Source organism: Acyrthosiphon pisum, chromosome X (genome assembly GCF_005508785.2).
Source record: "Acyrthosiphon pisum isolate AL4f chromosome X, pea_aphid_22Mar2018_4r6ur, whole genome shotgun sequence".
Classification (NCBI taxonomy): Eukaryota; Metazoa; Arthropoda; class Insecta; order Hemiptera; family Aphididae; genus Acyrthosiphon; species Acyrthosiphon pisum.
In genome coordinates, this window is record NC_042493.1 from 46770743 (window position 1) to 46790536 (window position 19794).

The window sequence follows — 19794 nt, forward strand, 5'->3', positions numbered from 1 at the left end:
TAGTCTTTTTAAATATAAAGTACATCCAATTAACAATATATTAAAACTTTTACAATTTTAAAAATTCTATATATATTCTATAATATTTTAATAAGGCCATTATTTATTTTACTGTATTAGTAGGTATTTAGTAGTACTGTAGTAGGTACCTATATCAATATAAAAAGTAAAATATTATTATTGGGTATTATTGTATTATTATTGTTAGTATTTTTGCATATTATATTGTATTAATTTTTATTCTAATTATTATTATTTTAGATTTAAAAACAGCAAATGTTATAAAATTACTTTTAATACCTTATTTGATTCCGACCAAAACATTAATGAAAAATATTTTACCTAATGGAAAAAATAAATGTTGGAAGCCTTCATTATTAGAATCTTCTTCTGCATTTGCTTATTTTTGTAATGTAAGTTTCTCATTTAAAATAAGTTCATGAATACATTTATACTTATATTGGTGTTTATTGTTTAATTTAAATAGAATCTGACTGGTCTTCAAGAAGATATTGATAAGAGACAGTCAAAATACAGTCAATATGGAGCTACAATACAGCCTTATATAATCTTTGTTGGAAAAGATTTAAGCTCCATTGATTCTTCTTACATCAGGGTAAATAAAAAGTTATGGTGTTTCGACTGTCCTTTAAAAGCTCTTGAAATTTGTTTTAAGTCATATTTTGTATTTAATTGTGCTTACCCTGCGGAATGTTATGACTCTTGGCTTGTAATTCAACAATACTTATTTAAATTGTTCACAAAATATGATAAATCAACTTCTATAGACTATAACTACTTCTGTTACATCTAATATTAATTCATAATCATTTCAATTTCAATTTATATATAATTTTTTTTTTATTTAAGAATAGGGAATTCTTAATTTATTATAATTAAATCAATTTTAAAGGATTAAACAGTTTTTTTTTATTTTAATTTTTTTAATTTTTGTTGTTTTAGAATAGGAAATTCTTAATTTATTACATTTACATCAAATTTACAAGGCAGTAAACAGTTATATAGCATTAGTTTATGTATATTATTATATGCTATTATTTTATATATTTTAGTGAATTTCAGTAAACTTCATTATGTATTTATGTTCCATTTGTTCATTAAATATTCTTACAATTAATCAACTTATTTTGCATTTAAGAATATATCATCATTATAATAGCCAATCAGTATTTACATGTAGGCAAGACTTGTGTATGACAGATGTTCGAGGGTCTGATAAATTTAGGAAACATTTAATGAAATTTCATACTTCTCCAGTAACTACCACCTGTGTTGAAATTAATAATTTAAGTAATTCTGTATTAGAATCATCTGATACCATTGATAATAGTACTTCTGTATTAGATTCATCTGATACCATTGATAATAATTTATCTGAATGTGAGCAAAATCAAATAAATAGTTCAGTGATGATTAACTTAAACAATTTAAATACATCTTATAAAAATATTATTACTAAGAGTGTTTTACAATTTATCACCAATTTATAAAAAAAACCTACCGTAACTGAGACTCTAATGCAGGAAATAGTAGATGGAATATCAGATTTATTTTCTAGTGGTATTGTTTCATTTTTAAAAAACATGGTTATGCCTCATTTAAAGGAGTGCAGTATTTCTGAAAAAAATGAAATAGATTATTTATTTGATACTTTGGCTAATCCTTTTTTCAATTTCAAAACTGAATATCAGAGATTTCAATTTTTTGAGGGTAATAATTTGTTTTTTAAACCCAAAACAATAGTGATAGGTCACACAATTGAAAAAAAAAATATTTCAGGCATAGATCGACAAATAATGGTACCAGTTCAAGGACATTTGCTATAAATGAAACAAAATCTTAGACTATTGTTTGAATTTCCAGGGGTTTTCGAAGCAGCCTTTAAATATACTGAAGCTTCTACTAACCAAAATCAAATACTTTCATCATTTCTAAATGGTACTACTTGGAAGTCAATCAAATATAAATTTAGTAATAAAATTGTTTTTCCTATATTCTTGTATTATGATGATGTTGAAATAGGAAACCCTTTAGGATCGCACTCTGGTATACATAAAATGGGCTGTGTATATTATACAATTCCTGCTTTTCCCCCAGAATATTTATCAACATTAGATAATATATTTGCTGCATTCTTATTTCACTCTTCAGATCTGGGAAATTCAAAATTCAATAATAAAACTATGTTCGCTTCTCTGATTAGTGATTTAATTGATTTACAAGAAAATGGAATTACTATTACAGTTAATTCAAATATTATTCAGGTGTATTTTGTTCTTGGACTAGTCTTGGGTGACAATTTGGGTCTTAATTCTATATTAGGCTTTGTGTCAAGTTTTTCAGCCAATTATTGTTGTAGAATTTGTTGCTCCCATAAAACAAGCGCTCAAAAGATGCTTTTAGAATGTACAGAATCACTTAAAAATGAAGAAAACTATAAGCTAGATGTCCTTCAGGAAAATGTATCTGAAACAGGTGTAAATGAACTTTGTGTATTTAATGCTATTCCTAATTATCATTTAATAATTAATAGTGTATGCGATTTTATGCATGATGTAACAGAGGGAGTTGCTCGTTATGATATGACTGTTATAATCACACAATTAATAAATGATAAGTATATTACATTAGAAACTTTAAATAATCGCATAATATTATTTGAATATGGAGTTTCAGAAATCAAAAATTCACCTCCACCTATTAACCAAAATCATTTAAATAAAGAATATATAACTATGTCATCTTCTGAAATGTTGTGTCTTGTTAGGTATTTTACATTAATTGTTGGCGAACTAGTTCCTATAGAAACCCCTGTTTGGCAATTGTATATAGCGTTGCGAAAAATTGTTGATATTTGCTGTGCAAAAACAATTCAATCCGAATGTTCTCATTTATTGGACCAAATAGTGGCTGAACATAATAGACTTTATTTGTTATTATCTAGAAGTAATCTTAAACCTAAATTTCACATGTTAACCCATTATGGGAGAGTTTTAATTAAAAATGGACCATTAATATTGACTTCTTGTATTCGATTTGAAGCCAAGCATAAGATATCAAAAGCTTTTGCAAATTAAATTCCTTGTAGAATCAACCTTGGTCACATTTTAGCAAATAAAATTCAACTGCAAATGGCAAGTCGATATTTGACTATGTCTGGTTTAGGGCCAGATATAAAAATGAGCAAAAGTTTTATAATTGCTCCAACTGTAGAATTGTCATTAATTTTTTTAAATAAAATTTCTACAGAGTTGAAAGTATATGTATCATGGTTGGATTATACAGGAATATTATACCAACCTGGTATGGTATTAGTATTATAATTCAATTTAGATAATTGCATTTTTGGAGAAATAGTAAAAATATTTATTGGTGAATTAAAAATTCCTTATTTCATATATAAGCAAATAATAACTGTAGGTTTTGATAGTCATTATTATGCATATCAAGTAGAATTAAATTCTAAATTTGAATTTGGTGGTTGTTATTTAACAGATTTACCTGATACTACACCTACAATCATTAGAACTTTAGGAAATGGAATTCATTTTGTTTCATTAAGATATGCATTATGATGTATATAACTTATGTAGCTTATTAATATTTGATTGTTTAATTATTTTATAATTTATTGTATACATTTTATATTATTATATTTATTTAACTTATGTAAATGAATTATGTATTTTTGTGACATTAAATAAAACATAATTATACCCAAACAGAGAGTTCAAATCATTTAACTTTTAGATCTTATGAACAATGAATGTATATGCATAAGTGTAAGGACATGCTAGTGCAGTGGTGTAATTAAGGGGGTGGTATTCATCCCACCCAAAAGAAAACCAAATACCTATTCCAAATAAAATAAAAATGATGTTTAGCTTAACTAACAATTTATATCATAAATATGCTTTAACCCTCCCAGAAAAAATTTGGATCTACGCCACTATGCAAGTTTTTGTAGATACACTTGCAAATAATAGATACCATAACCAACATTTTATTTCCATGTTCTCTATAATATATTGTTTGTATTGTATTTTGTATTTATTATGTAAGTACTCTAAATTATATAAAAAATCATGACGGTGTAGCACAATAGTACAAAAAACTATATGCAACAGTATCTAATAGGTAAGTTTCATTGACATTTAATGAAGTGAATATTCATTTTGAACTGTGTTATTTCTACAAAATTCTAATAAATTACTCTGAACACATATGGAGTCAGTATAACTAAGAAATGTATGTTATATCAAATTTATTAACATTTAATGGAGTGAATATAACTATTGAAATGTGTTAATTCTACAAATTGCTGAAAAATTACAATTATTACAAATGGAGTTAATATGACTTAGAAATATTTGTTAAAATTAATGTATTTTATACATATTATTTTGACAATAGTGGAATTAGAATAAACTATTATTGGTGTTGTTTTTACATTTGTTAAAATTATCATTGTGATTAATTACACAGTTATTTCAAATACTGTTGTTGTTGTATCTACCCCTTAATAGAGTTTGAGTGTACAAATCAAGCATTTACAAGAAATTCAATGTCTTAACAATAAATTATAGTTGAATCAACTACAATTTATCTCTGAGCGAAAAACGACGTGCAAATGTGTACTACATTAACACGTTGGTGTGTTGAAACGACTACACTTTTCTATGTGTGGCTTGCTTACAAAGATTATCGGAAATCGGACAAGGTCAATATCCAACAGTAGCACCATAAATTGCACATGATTTTTATATGGATGATTTTATCAGCGGTGCAGCTACAAAGAAAGACGCAATCGAGATACGCAATGCACTTATCAAATTAATGTCTACAGCTAAATTAGAGCTAGGTAAATGGGCGTCTAACGATTCGGATATAATTCGAGACGGTTTCGACAACAATGACGGCTTAGTGGATTTTCAAGAGACAAGTAATGATTTAACTAGAATACTTGGTCTATATTGGGACTTTCACACCGACGAACTTAAATATAAGATTAACGAAACTTCGTTAGTAACGCCTCTTACTAAACGCAACATATTGTCCGATATTGCACGTATTTACGACCCACTCGGCTTAATTGGTCCGGTAATAGTTTGTGCAAAATTAATCATGCAAGAGTTATGGAAAGAGGATTTATCTTGGTCAGAACCGGTTTCGGAAAAGATAAGCAGTGAGTGGTATAAATACAAATCCGAATTATCGCATCTAAATGCAATTAAAATTCTGCGTCAAATTACGATAAACGATAAAATACACTCGATACTGTAATATTCTCGTCGTTGGGCTGGTCAGAGTGATATTCTGATAGCCGTTAACTACGAGTATATTATGATTTTGCAGGAAGCAAGACCACTTGTGTTGATGATGAAGATGTTGACAGGGTAGTTTATAAATAAATGTAGACAGATGAAAAGATACTTTGTAGTTTATTTAAATGTTCTTCAGTAATTTTGTCTAAGTCCAAATGACAAGTTACTACACAGAGTGACGTGAAGGTGCTTGTTGTGCTCTGGAGTAGACACGTCTGAATACAGGCTGTTTCAGGCTCCCTTTTATATTCGGGTCCCTGCTCCCCCTGCCTATCGATTCGCTATCTTGTCTCTACCGGATGTGGTCCGTGTGACCATCGACTCAACCTACGCAATTGCAATATTCCTATCTAATCTGAGTATTCGCTATAATGTGTTGACAGCTAATTTATTATCTGTGTTGTTGTGCAGAAAGTCATCTCTTCTGCGAATTACCTACTAATAGTTTATCAGTTAACACATCCTGGTCTATAGGTTGCGTACATATACATATATTCGCATATCTACTCGTGGCATTGGCAATCCCCATATCCTGTCAATAGATACGTGATTTATGTGTTTAGAAAATATGACTCGCGAATAACCACTCGGTTATTTTGACTATATTATTAACCTTATAGTTTAACCTTTTGTTGTGTTTGCGTATTTGCAATTTGACTATTGCCAAATTGTTTAAGGAGGTCGTTTACCTAATCGCTTAAGCCGAATTTAACTATTCATATATAATGATATTTATGTGTGGTGAGTAAACGGTTACTATCCGTTACAATACAAATACACGGTTTCGCGGACGCGAGTATTAAGGCATATGGATGTTGTTTGTATTTACGTTGTACAGACATGAATAACAAACATAAGGTACAATTAATTTGCGCAAAGTCAAAGGTAGCACCACTAAAAATATTGTCGCTACCACGATTGGAATTGTGCGCCGCTCTATTGCTAGCAAAGGTAGCAAATAAGATCGTAACAAGGTTGAAATTGTCAATCAGTAGAACATATTACTGGACCGATTCCAGCGTCACATGGTGTTGGATCACGTCAACGTCGAAAAAATGGAAAACCTTCGTCGCACACCGAGTTGGTCAAATTCAAGAGATCACATCTCCCTCAAACTGGTTTCACATTAGCGGTGTCGATAATCCGGCAAACGTGATTTCACGCGGTTGTTGTCCCACCCAATTAGCGAGTTTATCAGTCTGGTGGAACGGACCAAGTTGGTTGTCACGACACGAAAACGAGTGGCCTGATACGGTGAACCGCTCATTAGATTGTGACGAGGAGAGCGCAGAAACAAAAATAAATGAGATAAGCGCTTTATGCACTACGGCAAGTGATATAAATATCATAAATCGGTATTCGTCTTTCGGTAAATTGTTAAGAGTCGTAGCATATTGTTTACGATTTAAAACTAATTGCTCAAGTAAAACAGATAAAACAGGCGATCGGTACCGACGGATCGGTAATTTAAGTGCTGACGAAATAAAATTAGCAAAAACGTCATTAATTAAAGTTGTTCAAAGAAATGAGTTTGCTAATGAGATAAAATCTATGCTTAACGGAGAAGCAATATCAAGCAAGAGTAAGTTATTTCGTCTGCGACCGTTTTTAGATAAGAATAATATAATATGCGTGGGTGGACGATTAAAACATGCAGCATCAATTTCGATTTTCCAGCGTAACCCTATAGTGTTACCATCAAATAGTAATTTCACGAAATTGTTGTTATGTAACGAGCACGTTACACTAATGCATGGAGGTCCACAAGCTATGTTATCGTCGGTACGCATGAGCTATTGGCCAATTAACGGTCGAAATTTAGCACGAAACATAGTAAACAAATGCGTTATTTGTTTTAAACAAAAACCTATTATAATGCAACCGATAATGGGTGATCTGCCTAAACATCGAGTATCTCCAGGCCGCGCGTTTCTAAGATGTGGAGTAGACTTCGCCGGGCCCTTTATGGTTAAAACTAGTACTCGAAGAAATGCTCCAAAAGTGAAGTCTTATGTAAGCATTTTTATTTGTTTAGCTACGCGACCTATACATCTCGAGCTCGTCAGTGACCTGAGCACCGACGCCTTTATACGCGCATTAAATAGATTTTTTGACCGTCGGGGAAAAAGCATTGTAATATACTCAGATAATGCAACGAATTTCATCGGGGCCAACCGGAAACTAAAGGAATGGTACCAATTATTTCATAGTGACGAAAATAAAAAAAGGACTATGGATACGTTATCAGATTTAGGCATTGATTGGAAATTCGTACCCGCCCGTTCACCTCACTTCGGGGGTCTATGGGAAGCAGGTGTAAAATCCATGAAATCTTTATTATCTAAAATCTTGGGTGATTCGTACTTTACTTACGAAGAGTTGCTAACTAACCCGAGCAGAGGCGTGTCTAAATAGTCATCCTTTAACACTTATGTCCTCCGATCCTAGTGATATGTCCCATTTAACTCCCGGGCATTGTCTCATCGGTGACTCTATCCGCCATACCAGAAATTGATGACACGAACGTACCAACAAATTATCTATCTCGTTGGCGACGCGTGTCACAATATTCGGATATTCTATGGAGACGGTGGAGCAAAGAGTATCTATCCCAACTTCAGGAACGGGCAAAGTGGGCAAGCGAAAAGGGTGTTAAACTGAAGGAAGATTCCATTGTACTCGTGCGCGAGGAAAACCTTCCACCAATGAAATGGCGTTTAGGTCGGATTATCAATGTCATACCCGGGCAAGACGGTGTCATACGCGTGGCTGACGTTAAAACGGCGAATGGAACTTTTCGTAGAGCAGTCAGGCAATTATGTCCATTACCATTTGTGGGTAATTGTAATTTGTAAAAAAAAATATTTTTTGTTTATTTGGTTTGTGTAATATACCTATTAGGTGTAATTAAAATTTGTTTATATGTTGTTTATATAATTTGAATTATTATTTGAAATGTTATTTCAAGGCGGGCGGCTTGTTGCGTATGCTTATACATTATTTATGTACCTATGGACTTTAATGACTACCTGGTCGTTATCAGTGTATTCTTCTTCTTCTTATTAATATTAATTGTCGCTAGATCGGTGTCTCCCTCTTGCACTGCTGTTAGTCGGACGTGAGCACTGTGTCGAGCGTAATATAGTGTAAAAATAAAGAAACTTTACAGTCCACTTAAAGAAATGCGTTAAATTTATTAACCAGCGTAACAATAGGTACATTTACTACATTTATAAATAGCATGGTACATCTTTTTATCTTAGGAATTAAATATTTAATTTAATCAGGAAATTCCATATTTCCATGACAGATAAAGTATATTAAATTGAAGATAGGTACAAATGAATTAATCATTAAAGTACATTAAAATAGGGAAAACCACTGTACAATTAGAAAAAAGTAGACAAGTGGGTGTCGCTCTGCTATACAGTATGTTGCAAGTGGGTCACTGTATAATGGATGGTATTAAATTTGAATTCAATGATATAATAATATCATTGTATAAGTGTTCGCGCCAATTTGGCAATTCAAATTAATTGTATTTGTTTTATATTATGTTCCTGTGTTCCGTGGTGGTTCTTATCACGCGTCACTGCCGCGCGGTCGACAGTGGCGTCAGCTGTTGTGTGCTGACCGCCCAGTGCGTGTGTAAGACCACCACGTTATCAATGTTTTGTTGTTTTCAAGTGATTGCAAAAAGCCGTTCTACTAAAAACTCATTTTCAAAGTTGTGTGTCACCTAAAGTTCTGGTTTTTTATACTTTTGTTTTGTTGTAAAGGTGACACTGTTATTCTGTGTTGTAATGTGTTAGTGTGTTACCGTTAAAATCGGCCATCCTTTAATTTATCGTTCTTTTCTTTTGCGGCTGTTGCCCAGGACGGTTGTCTCCAATCGTCTTTTTGTGTTTTTTATTTTTCATGTTTTCAACTACGTTCGGCTGCTGCTAAAACCACATTGTTAGTGTATTGTGTTGTGATTTGACTCTGGTGAGTATCGTTCGCGCAACCTTTGTTGCCCTTCATTTAATTGTTCTCCTGTTTCTAGGGTGTCATTTCTCATCAGCGTCACTGTGAATAGTGTGGTTTTGTGTTTTGTTCTGCACGCAGCGGCAATCATTGTATTCTGTGAGTTCTTCGTTGTGGTACAGCTAGGTGGTCGCACGTGTGCGGGTTGTAATTATATTGTTCTTATCTACGCCCCCGGCATGGCTGGCGTGGGATGAAATCCACCACGTAGCTTACCATAGGTGAGTTGTGTTTTGTGTATTAAGGCCGACGGGCCTATATACTTTTTTAAGGTAAAATAACTGATGTAAGTTTCTTATACTAATGTAAAATAAATGACAATGCCAACACAATTGTATTTTGATTAATAATACTGAAATAATTAATGAGCAGTATTGATAGCGCCACATTGTGTTGCCTATCCTCTAAGCCGTGAAGGCAAATTTTAACAAGACTTTAAAAAGCCAAACGCGAGCTATCAATAAGAAAAACGATTCTGAGCGAAGACACTCAGTCAGCATATAATATTACAAAGTATATTCGATGATATTATTGTGAATAATGTAATTTATACATAACCAATTTACGCGGAACCATTATGTTTTAAATGTTCAATCCTTAAGATATAAAAGTTGAACATTTTATCCATTTTTACTACAAAATAATATTATTAAATTTTAAATTTGATAAATTTTTACAAAATTCGAACTTTAAATACTTATAAAAATAATTGTGCTAAAAATATATTTTTGATATTTTTCAACCTCTATTGTAACAATATATCAGGAGCCTTGTATTTAATTTTCACGCATTTTTACCAAAAAAATAAAACCTTATTGACAATTATAGAAAATATAGAAAATTTAAACGTTCTTTAAAATTTTCAAGTAGGTATATACAGAAATTCGTTTTTGAATTACAATAAAATAACAAAATCACTGCATGAGAAATCGAGTGAATATTCAATCTTGTAAAAATATGAACTTTGAACGCTCATAACATTTTTTTTTGATTTGCTTGTAGATATTTTTGTTTTTGATAATGGTAGACACTCTTATGAGGAATCTTTTATTACATTTTCAAATCTTAGATTTAAATAGAAAATTTATATGAATTTCTAACTCAAAATAATTTGCATATTTTCGTGAATTTTACGTATTTTGTCAATATAAAAGCTTATAAAAAAAAAATTTCATCTGTCTTTGAATCAATATATTGTGAGCCTTAATTAAATTTCCAAGCTTTTTTACCCAAAAAATTGTACTGATATTTATAGAATAAAAAAAAAAAAAAATGGAAACTGGAAATGTCTGTAAACAACTCAAAATAAGTCAAAGTATTTTGAAAATGTTATGAATATGTATAGAAAATGATAATATACACATTCAATAAAAATTATGCAGATATTTAATATTATTACCTAATGAATTTTAATATTAAAGGCCGACAGATAAGGTGGCCCAAATTCTGAGTATTTTCGTAATCGAAAGGGGTGGTTCACATTCAATGTCTAAACAGTGGTATCTTCAAAACTAAAAATTATGGATATGGTTGTACGCTGGCCGGGTTCAACTCGCGATTCAACTATATTATCAAACTCAAAAATATACCAACACTTACATGTTACAAAGAAATGGTGTAATAGTTTAATTGTTGCAGACTCTGGGTATGCTTATTCCTTAATCCACAACCTGGACCAGAAAATGTATACAATGAATCGCAGATAAGAACTAGAAATCCAGTAGAGCGCACATATGGCGTTTGGAAACGCCGCTTTCCAATATTGTCCCTTGGACTGAGATTCCAAGTACATAAGATTTAATCAGTTATCATTGCATGTTCAGTTCTGAATAACATAGCAATTGACAAAAATGATAAAATTCCATATGATAATTCAGGTATCCCAGAACCAGAACTCAGAAGATGTTCTAGAGAATAAACCAATAATTCAAAATAATCAAAATATTATTGAATGAGTATTTTTCACAACTGTAACATTGAGGTATTATAATAACAGTTATAACTTAATACTTATAATACATAATTAAGGTATAATAATAAATTACTATTTATATTCATTTAAAAATTATACTAAATAACTAAAAATTATTTAAATTTTATTACAAAAAATCAAATATAGTAGCTAATGAAAAAAATAGAAATGTACTATTTTCTTTTTAATACAAAATAACAAAAACATAAAAATGAAAAATAATCAAAAAGTTTGTTTACATTTTAATAATTAGATATAATATATTTATGAAACTAATTAATAATAAACTTTATTATTTAACCTATTTATTATTATTATGTAAAATAATTAAAATGTAAATTAAGAGTAAAAATATTTAAAGTTTAAACATATATCAAAGATTCATTAAAAAAAAAAATTCATTTTGAAGAATTAACATACGTAGCTCATGTTCTGCCTTCATATGTTCAATCTTTAACTTATGGGTTTATTTTGATTGCAAAAGTTCTTGCCTAATTAATTCCTCTTGCAATGCAACTAAATTTTTCTTCTCCTCTGTTAGTTCTACTATTTTTTGACTAGCCGATGAGTAACACATTTTTTTTTCAATGAATGATCTGGGAATAATGGGAATAAACAGAAAAAATGAGTCAGGAAATGAGGTAAGAAATATAAAATAGGCTTGAGTGGATCACTGCTTAGGATGTAGAATAAAAAGAAATTTTGAATAACATATATTAATACGACACAAAGGTTAGCAGATTTGATGGAGGCAACGGGTGGAATGTATAAAAAATATGGCATAATATGTTAATCTCTTTTAATTAGCTTCAGATCTAACACTGCACAAAAGTAATTGGTTAGTAAATTGTGTAGGTATAAATATATAAAAACTTAGGGCCGTATTCATAGTTGATGAATTGATCATTTAAAAAATTAAATTAAAAAAATTGTGATAACTAAAAGCAATGCTTAAACCCTTAAGGTAGGTCCCGACCAACCTTAATTTAATTAATATTTTGTCTTCTCTTAAGCCAAAGCATAGGCGTGCACAGACTTTGTTCGCAGGGTATGCAGCTGGTAATATATTGTCAAATGTGCCCCATGATATAAATTCTCTTAAGATTAATGTACATATGGGAGGCCTGGATACAAGGGGGGAGCGAAGTAGGCGCAACTTCCCCCCCCCTCATCACACCAAATCCCTAAAAATAGGATTGTATTTTGTATTTATGTATAATATGTGAATTGTATAATGTACCTATATAATATTTTAGGTCCAATTTTTTCTTTCTATATTCCTGGAGCCAAGCATATTTTTTGTTGCTTTAAACTTTCATACATGTATTATTTTTCAATTTAGGCATTTTAATCGTAAGTATAAAGACAATTTAGCCCCCCCCCAAAAAAAAAAAAATCTGGATTCACCCCCTGGTACATGGCATTACATTATAAACATATTATCACAATATCACCTATGGTTATTACTTATTATTAGAAAACAATTAGTTTTTCTTATTTTTTTTTCACTGTAAATGTTTGAGTCATTGACCCTAACAATGATCATAGTATATAAATGTATAATATTATGCTGGATTTATTTTCCTTTACGCAGAATAGGATAACTGACAAGTAACTTGAAGAACGCATGGTAAAGATATTTTGTATAAATTGATCACATTTTACCGAATCAGCTGGTACCCAAGTAGAACTATTTGGTACTGTATCAATAAAAAAATACAAATTCAAATAAACATATTTTAATTAGGTACTATTGTTTTACTTACCATCTTCAACATTTGAGGAATAAAATGTTGTATTTGATGGTTGTTCAACATTATCCTCATCAGTCATCCCATTATATTCAAATTCTTGTAATTAGGACAAGAGGGGATCATGATCTTCATTTACCAGCATGGTATTTGAAATGTTTGCTATTTTGAGTTAAAAAATAATTAATTAAATATTAGTTTCATTAACAAATATATAAACTACTTACTATCGATAGCATCTGAATCAATTTCACAGGGTACACCTTCTACCGAAACTTGTATAGTTCTAAATAACTCTACCTCATAATCAGATGATGGTTCTTGTATCCTAAGAGCTAATCCTCCACCAGTCACAAATAGTGCTGATTTTGGGCATCTCATTGATTTTTTAATATTCTCATATTTCATCTTTAAGCTGTTTCCATCTCTGAGCTGTACACATAATAATGATAATATATTATCAAAAATAAAATAAACATTTTAGTTAAATTACAGAAAAATGTATTCTATATAATTTATTGGTACTTACCGAATCACCAGTTTGGCTATTAAATGCTAAAGCAATATCTGACCAAGTTTTCTCTTTGTCTTTCCAGGTAACAGCATTGGACGTTTTATTTTCCAATATTGCTTTCCTGGAAAGCGCAATTTTCAATAATAGTTCCTTATCAGAAAAACTAAAATTAGAAGAACGTTTTCTTTTGTTTGACGAACTCATTGTAATAAAAATGTCAATGAATACAAAAAACAAAATAAATCAAACGAAATCCTGAGTTAACAATATTGTTTAATGTTTTAACTTTATTTTCTTTTTAAACCACTTTATGTAAAGACATTAGACAACTTACATTACAGTTGAACTTGAACAGACACTTTCAAAATTAAAAACACAATCAATGATACTAGCAAAAGCAAAATAATAGATAGTACTATCTTAAATCGTGGATAATACACTTTTTGCAGTATGACCACTCGTAAGATATGTTGATTTTACGATTAACATCTAGTTAACTAACTGGCACATCAATTTCACTTGATAAACAGAGCACGATTTAACCGCCGCTTTAAACGATGGTTTAATTTATCTGATGGTTAACTAACTGGCAGTTATTATGACAATTGAAAAACCGGGCCTAAGGAGCTGGAGTTTCAAAAACAGTTTAACTGGGACAAAGTATTAACCGGCAGTTAAGTTCTTCTAACTGCCAGTTAAAGTCAATTGAAAAACCAGGCCTTAGTCGGCGTAGTACGCTCATTGAACTATATGTTATCATATAGTTCAATGGGTACGCTGCGCGGGGTCGGCTCGGCTTGTTTATCATTCCTATTTCACGTAGGTACCTATGTGGTATACATACAGTATGCCCTGCCCTTCTGGAGACCTGTATTCAATAGTCAATAAACTGATAGTACCTAGTCTATTTTTAGAATTGGTTTTGGTTTTCCAATAACTTCAGTCATTAAGTCCTAATTTCTAAGATTAAATCATAAGTACTCATAATGCTATTGCTCATTGGTTTATTAGTTAAAATTTTTAATAGTCAACAATAATTACTATTCACAATAATTTTATTTCGTTTTTGTAGTATACCTTGTGTACTACCATGACATTAGTAGAGTCCACTAGTCTAAGTCCGATTATATTCATTCCACATCATCATGTTTTAAGCCCATCCAGTACTACTACGAAGCTTCGTTTTGTATTTGATGGCTCATGCACAATGGACACAGGAAACTCATTGAATGAACTACTTCACAAATCATAAAAATTACAGAAAAAGGTAATTGACATATTAATCCGTTTCCGTCTACCTCGCTATGTTATTACCGCAGATAGTCGACAGATGTTCAGACAAATCTTAGTATACCCCGACAATCGTCCCCGCGTCCAAATGAATCTAGTCCAATAAGAAGTTATACCTTAAATACTGTGACCTATGGGCTTATCACATCACCATACTTTACGATTCCTGAAGCAATTGGCCTACGACGAGCAAGGGACTTATCCTGAGGTATCTGTGGTGCTACAGCAAGATTTCTATGTAGATGAGGTAATGACCGGACGAGATGACATTACTGCCACAATCAAGCTACACCAGGAGCTGCTACACTTGCTCACCCGAGGTGGGTTTGAATTACGTAAGTGGGCCACCAACTGTGAAGCAGTTTTAACGCACATTCCTACAGCACTAAGAGCCACTCAACTAACGCTGATCGACCACATGGATCCATCAATCAAAATATTGGGTATATCGTGGAATGCTCAACGAGATACGTTCTCATTTCATGTTGAATCTTCCAAGGTTGGTGAAACATGTACTAAACGTTCATTATACTTTCGGAAATTGCGAGGATTTTTGTTCCGTGTGGATGGTTAAGCCCACTTGTGATCGTGGCGAAGATCATTATACAACACCTGTGGAAGAACAAGTTTGATTGGGACGACCCGCTGCCTGACACACTGATCAAATGGTGGTCGGATCATCGATCTTCCTACAGTGCTCTTCGTTCCTTTGAATTACCGCGGCATTGCAATGACGAACACACTCAGGTAACCACATATAGTCTGCACGGTTACAGTGACGGTTTGGAACAAGCTTATGCTGCTGCTCTTTACCTAGTGTCAGTGTTTCCTGACGGCGAATCATCATCACATTCAGTTCTGTCTAAGACCAGAGTTGCACCTCTTAAGACCCAATCAATACCAAGGCTTGAGTTGTGTGGTGCTACGTTGTTAGCATCCTTGACCAAACACCTATTAGAGGCACTGTCAACAATCAACATTGAATTAGTCAACCTGTGGACGGATTTTACCATCACCCTACAGTGGATTCAGAGTGATCCACACCGGTGGACCACATTTGTATCCAATCGAGTGAGTCAAATTCAAACCTGGTGTCCATCAGCAGTGTAGCGGCATGTCCCATCTCAGGACAATCCTGCGGACCTGGCCTCCAAGGGCCTGTCAGGTGATCAACTCATTACGAATGCCTTGTGGTGGCATGGTCCACCATGGCTATTACCCCCCAATCCATGGCCACAGTCTACGTTTGAATGTGAGGATCCTAATCAAACTCTCCAAGAGGAATGTAAGCCACAGGTAACACATGTGACCACAGAAGCTGACGCGTTGAACTCCAACTTTCTAGCTAAGTATTCGGATTTGAGTAAGTTATTGCACGTCACTTGTTACATTTTACATTTCTATCACAACTGGCAAAAACCTGTAGCTCTTCGTTTAACTGGATTACCAACTTTGTGTGAATGGCGATCAGCCAACTTAAAATGGATCCGGTTAATACAACGCGTTGGTGGTCGTTTCACTCAGCCCAGTTTACCTTATGACATGAGGCATCCAATTCTCTTACCAAAGGCACATCTGTATACAACTATGGTAATACGCTCCATCCACCTTCTCCACCAGCATGCTGGTCTCAATGTCACTATGTCTCTGGTGTGGCAGAAGTATTGGGTTGTACACGGGCGCAGCATCATCGGAAAGGTTTTTCATGATTGTGTTAAGTGTTGCAGATTTCGACAAGTCAAAACCCACCAACTCATGGCTGACTTACCGGCTTTTAGAGTTAATTATGCACTAGTGTTCAGCCATTGTGGAGTTGATTTTGCCGGACCTTTCAGTACTAAACCCTCAGTTGGACGTTCAAGAATTATGTACAAAACATATTTAGCTCTCTTCATTTGCCTGACCACCAAGGCTGTACACCTAGAAGTGACTTTTCAGCCGATACCTTCATCGCCACACTGAAACGTTTTGTTGCAAGGCGAGGCTATCCAACTAAAATGTATAGTGATAATGGTACGAATTTTACTAGTACACATCATTAACTACATGAAGTGTATAAACTGTTGGGCTCTCAACAATTGAACTCAGCCCTGAATACTTTATGTTTGCCCAGAGAAATAGACTGGCACTTTATCACACCAGCTTCGCCACATTTTGGTGGTATTTGGGAAGCTAACATCAAATATTGTAAACGCATACTCCAACGCATAACTCTTAACAGTGTCTTTATATATGAAGAATTACACACACTGTTTTGTCAAGTTGAAGCGCAACTTAACTCTCGACCACTTTGCCGCGCCAGTATGGAAGCCACCGATTACTCAGCACTGACTCCCGGGCATTTCTTGTTAGGTAAAGCTCCTATGTCACTACCTGAAGTTGACATTCCTGAGCCAACACCTACCAATCGACTCACCAGGTGGAATAGAATACAGAAACTGCAGAATACGTCGTGCGAGTTGTCACACTGAAGACAAAGGAGTCGGTGCTAAAGCGTCCTTTTTATAAACTCATAAGACTGCCTATCGAAAATTAGTTAACTAGTTACCACCAATTGAATAAATTATACCATAATTTGTTTTGTTATTAATTAAAAAATGTTGTGTCAACTTATGTGAATTTTATATTGTTATGATACTATAGTTTGTACTCTGTTGAAATCTATCTGTAGCTTACCCATCATGCCATTTTTACACGAGGCAATCGCGGCAGCTCGGAGAATCGAGTTATCACTACGTGTTATCACTTTATAACTAGCTCGTTTTTTTTTTTTAAATTCCAAATGTTCTTTAAAATATTATACCAAATCATGTTTCATCTTTTAAATTAACTTCTGCATTGGTGTCCGCTTAATACAGTTGTACGTGTTATTTAAATATTTTATTGTAATTATTATGGAGAAGTCGTATTCTCATTGTAAATTCACTACAAAATTTCAATCTAACTTAATTCGACATCAAAAAAATGCACATAGAGTGATAGAAACACAATTCAAATGTGAATACTGTCCATATGCTACCAACTCCAATTATAATATGCAATGCCATCGATCTCGTTTTGCTTGTAATAACAAGAATAATTGTCAACAGAGAATAATTTGTCCCGTTTGTGGATCAAAATATGAGCTAAGAAATGAGCTGAGGCAACATATCGTAACCGATCATAATGAGACAGTTGAGGAAGAAAATCTTGTTTTTGAATCTGACAGTGGTAAATATTAGCAAAAACATTAATATAAAAATAGGTAGATACCTAGGTAGATGCAATCATAAACTACAATTTACTTTTAGTCCCTCATAAATTAATGTGGTACTTGTATGAATTGATAAATTAAGTATATATTTATTTAATTAAGATTCTGTAACTCTGGTAAAATTATTTATGCATAATACATACTCATTTTTAGCCAGTACATTTAAATAGTCATTGTTATGTTTTGAATTTGTCATTATATCTATATTAATATCGCCACATTAAATATTTAAGTTTTAGTTTGAGAGAATAATAAATCAAGACGTTTAATAAAACTTTCTAGATTATCATTAAGTAATATAAAGGGTGATATATATATATACATATATGATTCTCTGAACCATGTACACAGATTTATGGTTATGAAAAATTAATTTTTAATTTTTCTCTTATATTATCCTAGAATTTTTTAAATGGAAGAAAACTGTCGAATGTGAAAACCATTGGTCATATGTGTGTCATAGAGGAATGAGCAGAAATAAAAATGGTACCAAGAAAAAAGAATATTTTTGTCATCGAGATGGGTTCTATAATGACTATAAGAATCGTAAGAAGCAGCTCAAGAGTCAGGGTTCTAACAAAATAAATGGATCCTGTCTTTCAATTATGAAATATAAAAAAGAAAATGGAGTAGTCTTGATACAGTTTATAAAGTCACACACTGGACATGATGCAAATATTGGCAGATTAAACCTTAAAAAGGATGAACGTGCTGAAATAGCTGGTAAGTGATTATACAGCCATCTTTGTATTATCTTAATTTATATATATATCTTAATATTAATTCAGGGAAACTCAAATCTGGTGTTCCACTTGATGTCATACTTGATGAAATTCGTGATCATGCATCAGATATTCATGCTGCACTTACTACAACAACGAAACAAGATCTACGTAATATTATAAGAGATTTTAATTTGGATCCTACTCGCCCACTCGTTACAGAATCTTAATTAAATAAATATCTACTTAATTTATCAATTCATACAAGTACCACATTAATTTATAAGGGACTAAAAGTAAATGATTTTAAGTAATGATTTTTAGTGGAACTTAACAAAAATAAACATGTTTTTAATACCTATGTTATTCATTTAAATATTTTTATTTGCATTTCGGTATGTATTTATAATATTATATTTTTGTTCAAAATTTTAAAAATATAAATTAAATTTATTATTGATAGTAAAATTATTGTAGTTAATAAATTGTAGTTTATGATTGATAAAAATTAATTTTTCTCTTATATTATTCTAGAATTTTGTTAATTAGAATAAACTATCCATAATAAAAATAACTTTTTTAAATGAAATTCCATTGTAAAAAAAAATGTAATGAAAATGTAAAAAATTAATGTAATAAATTATAAACAATACTGTTGGCGCTACTTCAAATGCTTATAAAAAAAAATTGTGCCTATGTATTTGTAATATTTTTCAACTGCTATTGTAACAATGTACCAGGAGCCCTGTATTAATTTTTTACACTTTTTGGCCCAATAGATAAAACTTTATTGATATTTATAGAAAAAAAAACTAAAAAAATTGATAACTTACAATGCCCGTAAACAGCTCAAAAAGAGTCAAATTATTTTCAAAATTTTATCGTATATAGAAAATGCTAATATAAACATTCAGTGAAATT

The 19794-nt window shown here is 32.0% G+C and overlaps 6 protein-coding genes across 6 annotated transcripts; all 6 read left to right on the forward strand.

The window, feature by feature from the left end:
• The first annotated feature begins 209 nt into the window (after positions 1 to 209).
• Positions 210 to 814, forward strand: LOC107885082. The gene is made up of 2 exons (XM_029485154.1): positions 210 to 413; positions 488 to 814. Exons 1-2 carry the CDS (start codon positions 327 to 329, stop codon positions 812 to 814), a joined length of 414 nt encoding a protein of 137 aa, XP_029341014.1. The 5' UTR covers positions 210 to 326.
• A 724-nt stretch (positions 815 to 1538) lies between these two features.
• Positions 1539 to 3098, forward strand: LOC115033122. Its single transcript, XM_029485155.1, has 3 exons — positions 1539 to 1731; positions 1885 to 2638; positions 2789 to 3098. The coding sequence occupies exons 1-3, from the start codon at positions 1539 to 1541 to the stop codon at positions 3096 to 3098; spliced, it is 1257 nt and encodes a 418-aa protein (XP_029341015.1).
• Positions 3099 to 4785: 1687 nt separating this feature from the next.
• Positions 4786 to 7760, forward strand: LOC115033123. The gene is made up of 2 exons (XM_029485156.1): positions 4786 to 5206; positions 6184 to 7760. The coding sequence occupies exons 1-2, from the start codon at positions 4786 to 4788 to the stop codon at positions 7758 to 7760; spliced, it is 1998 nt and encodes a 665-aa protein (XP_029341016.1).
• Positions 7761 to 15031: 7271 nt separating this feature from the next.
• LOC115033124 lies at positions 15032 to 16860 on the forward strand. Its single transcript, XM_029485157.1, has 3 exons — positions 15032 to 15397; positions 15496 to 15969; positions 16027 to 16860. The coding sequence occupies exons 1-3, from the start codon at positions 15032 to 15034 to the stop codon at positions 16858 to 16860; spliced, it is 1674 nt and encodes a 557-aa protein (XP_029341017.1).
• Positions 16861 to 16895: 35 nt separating this feature from the next.
• On the forward strand, positions 16896 to 17369 carry LOC115033125. Its single transcript, XM_029485158.1, has 2 exons — positions 16896 to 16911; positions 16987 to 17369. The coding sequence occupies exons 1-2, from the start codon at positions 16896 to 16898 to the stop codon at positions 17367 to 17369; spliced, it is 399 nt and encodes a 132-aa protein (XP_029341018.1).
• A 1156-nt stretch (positions 17370 to 18525) lies between these two features.
• LOC115033126 lies at positions 18526 to 19103 on the forward strand. The gene is made up of 2 exons (XM_029485159.1): positions 18526 to 18874; positions 18940 to 19103. Exons 1-2 carry the CDS (start codon positions 18619 to 18621, stop codon positions 19101 to 19103), a joined length of 420 nt encoding a protein of 139 aa, XP_029341019.1. The 5' UTR covers positions 18526 to 18618.
• Positions 19104 to 19794: the final 691 nt, after the last annotated feature.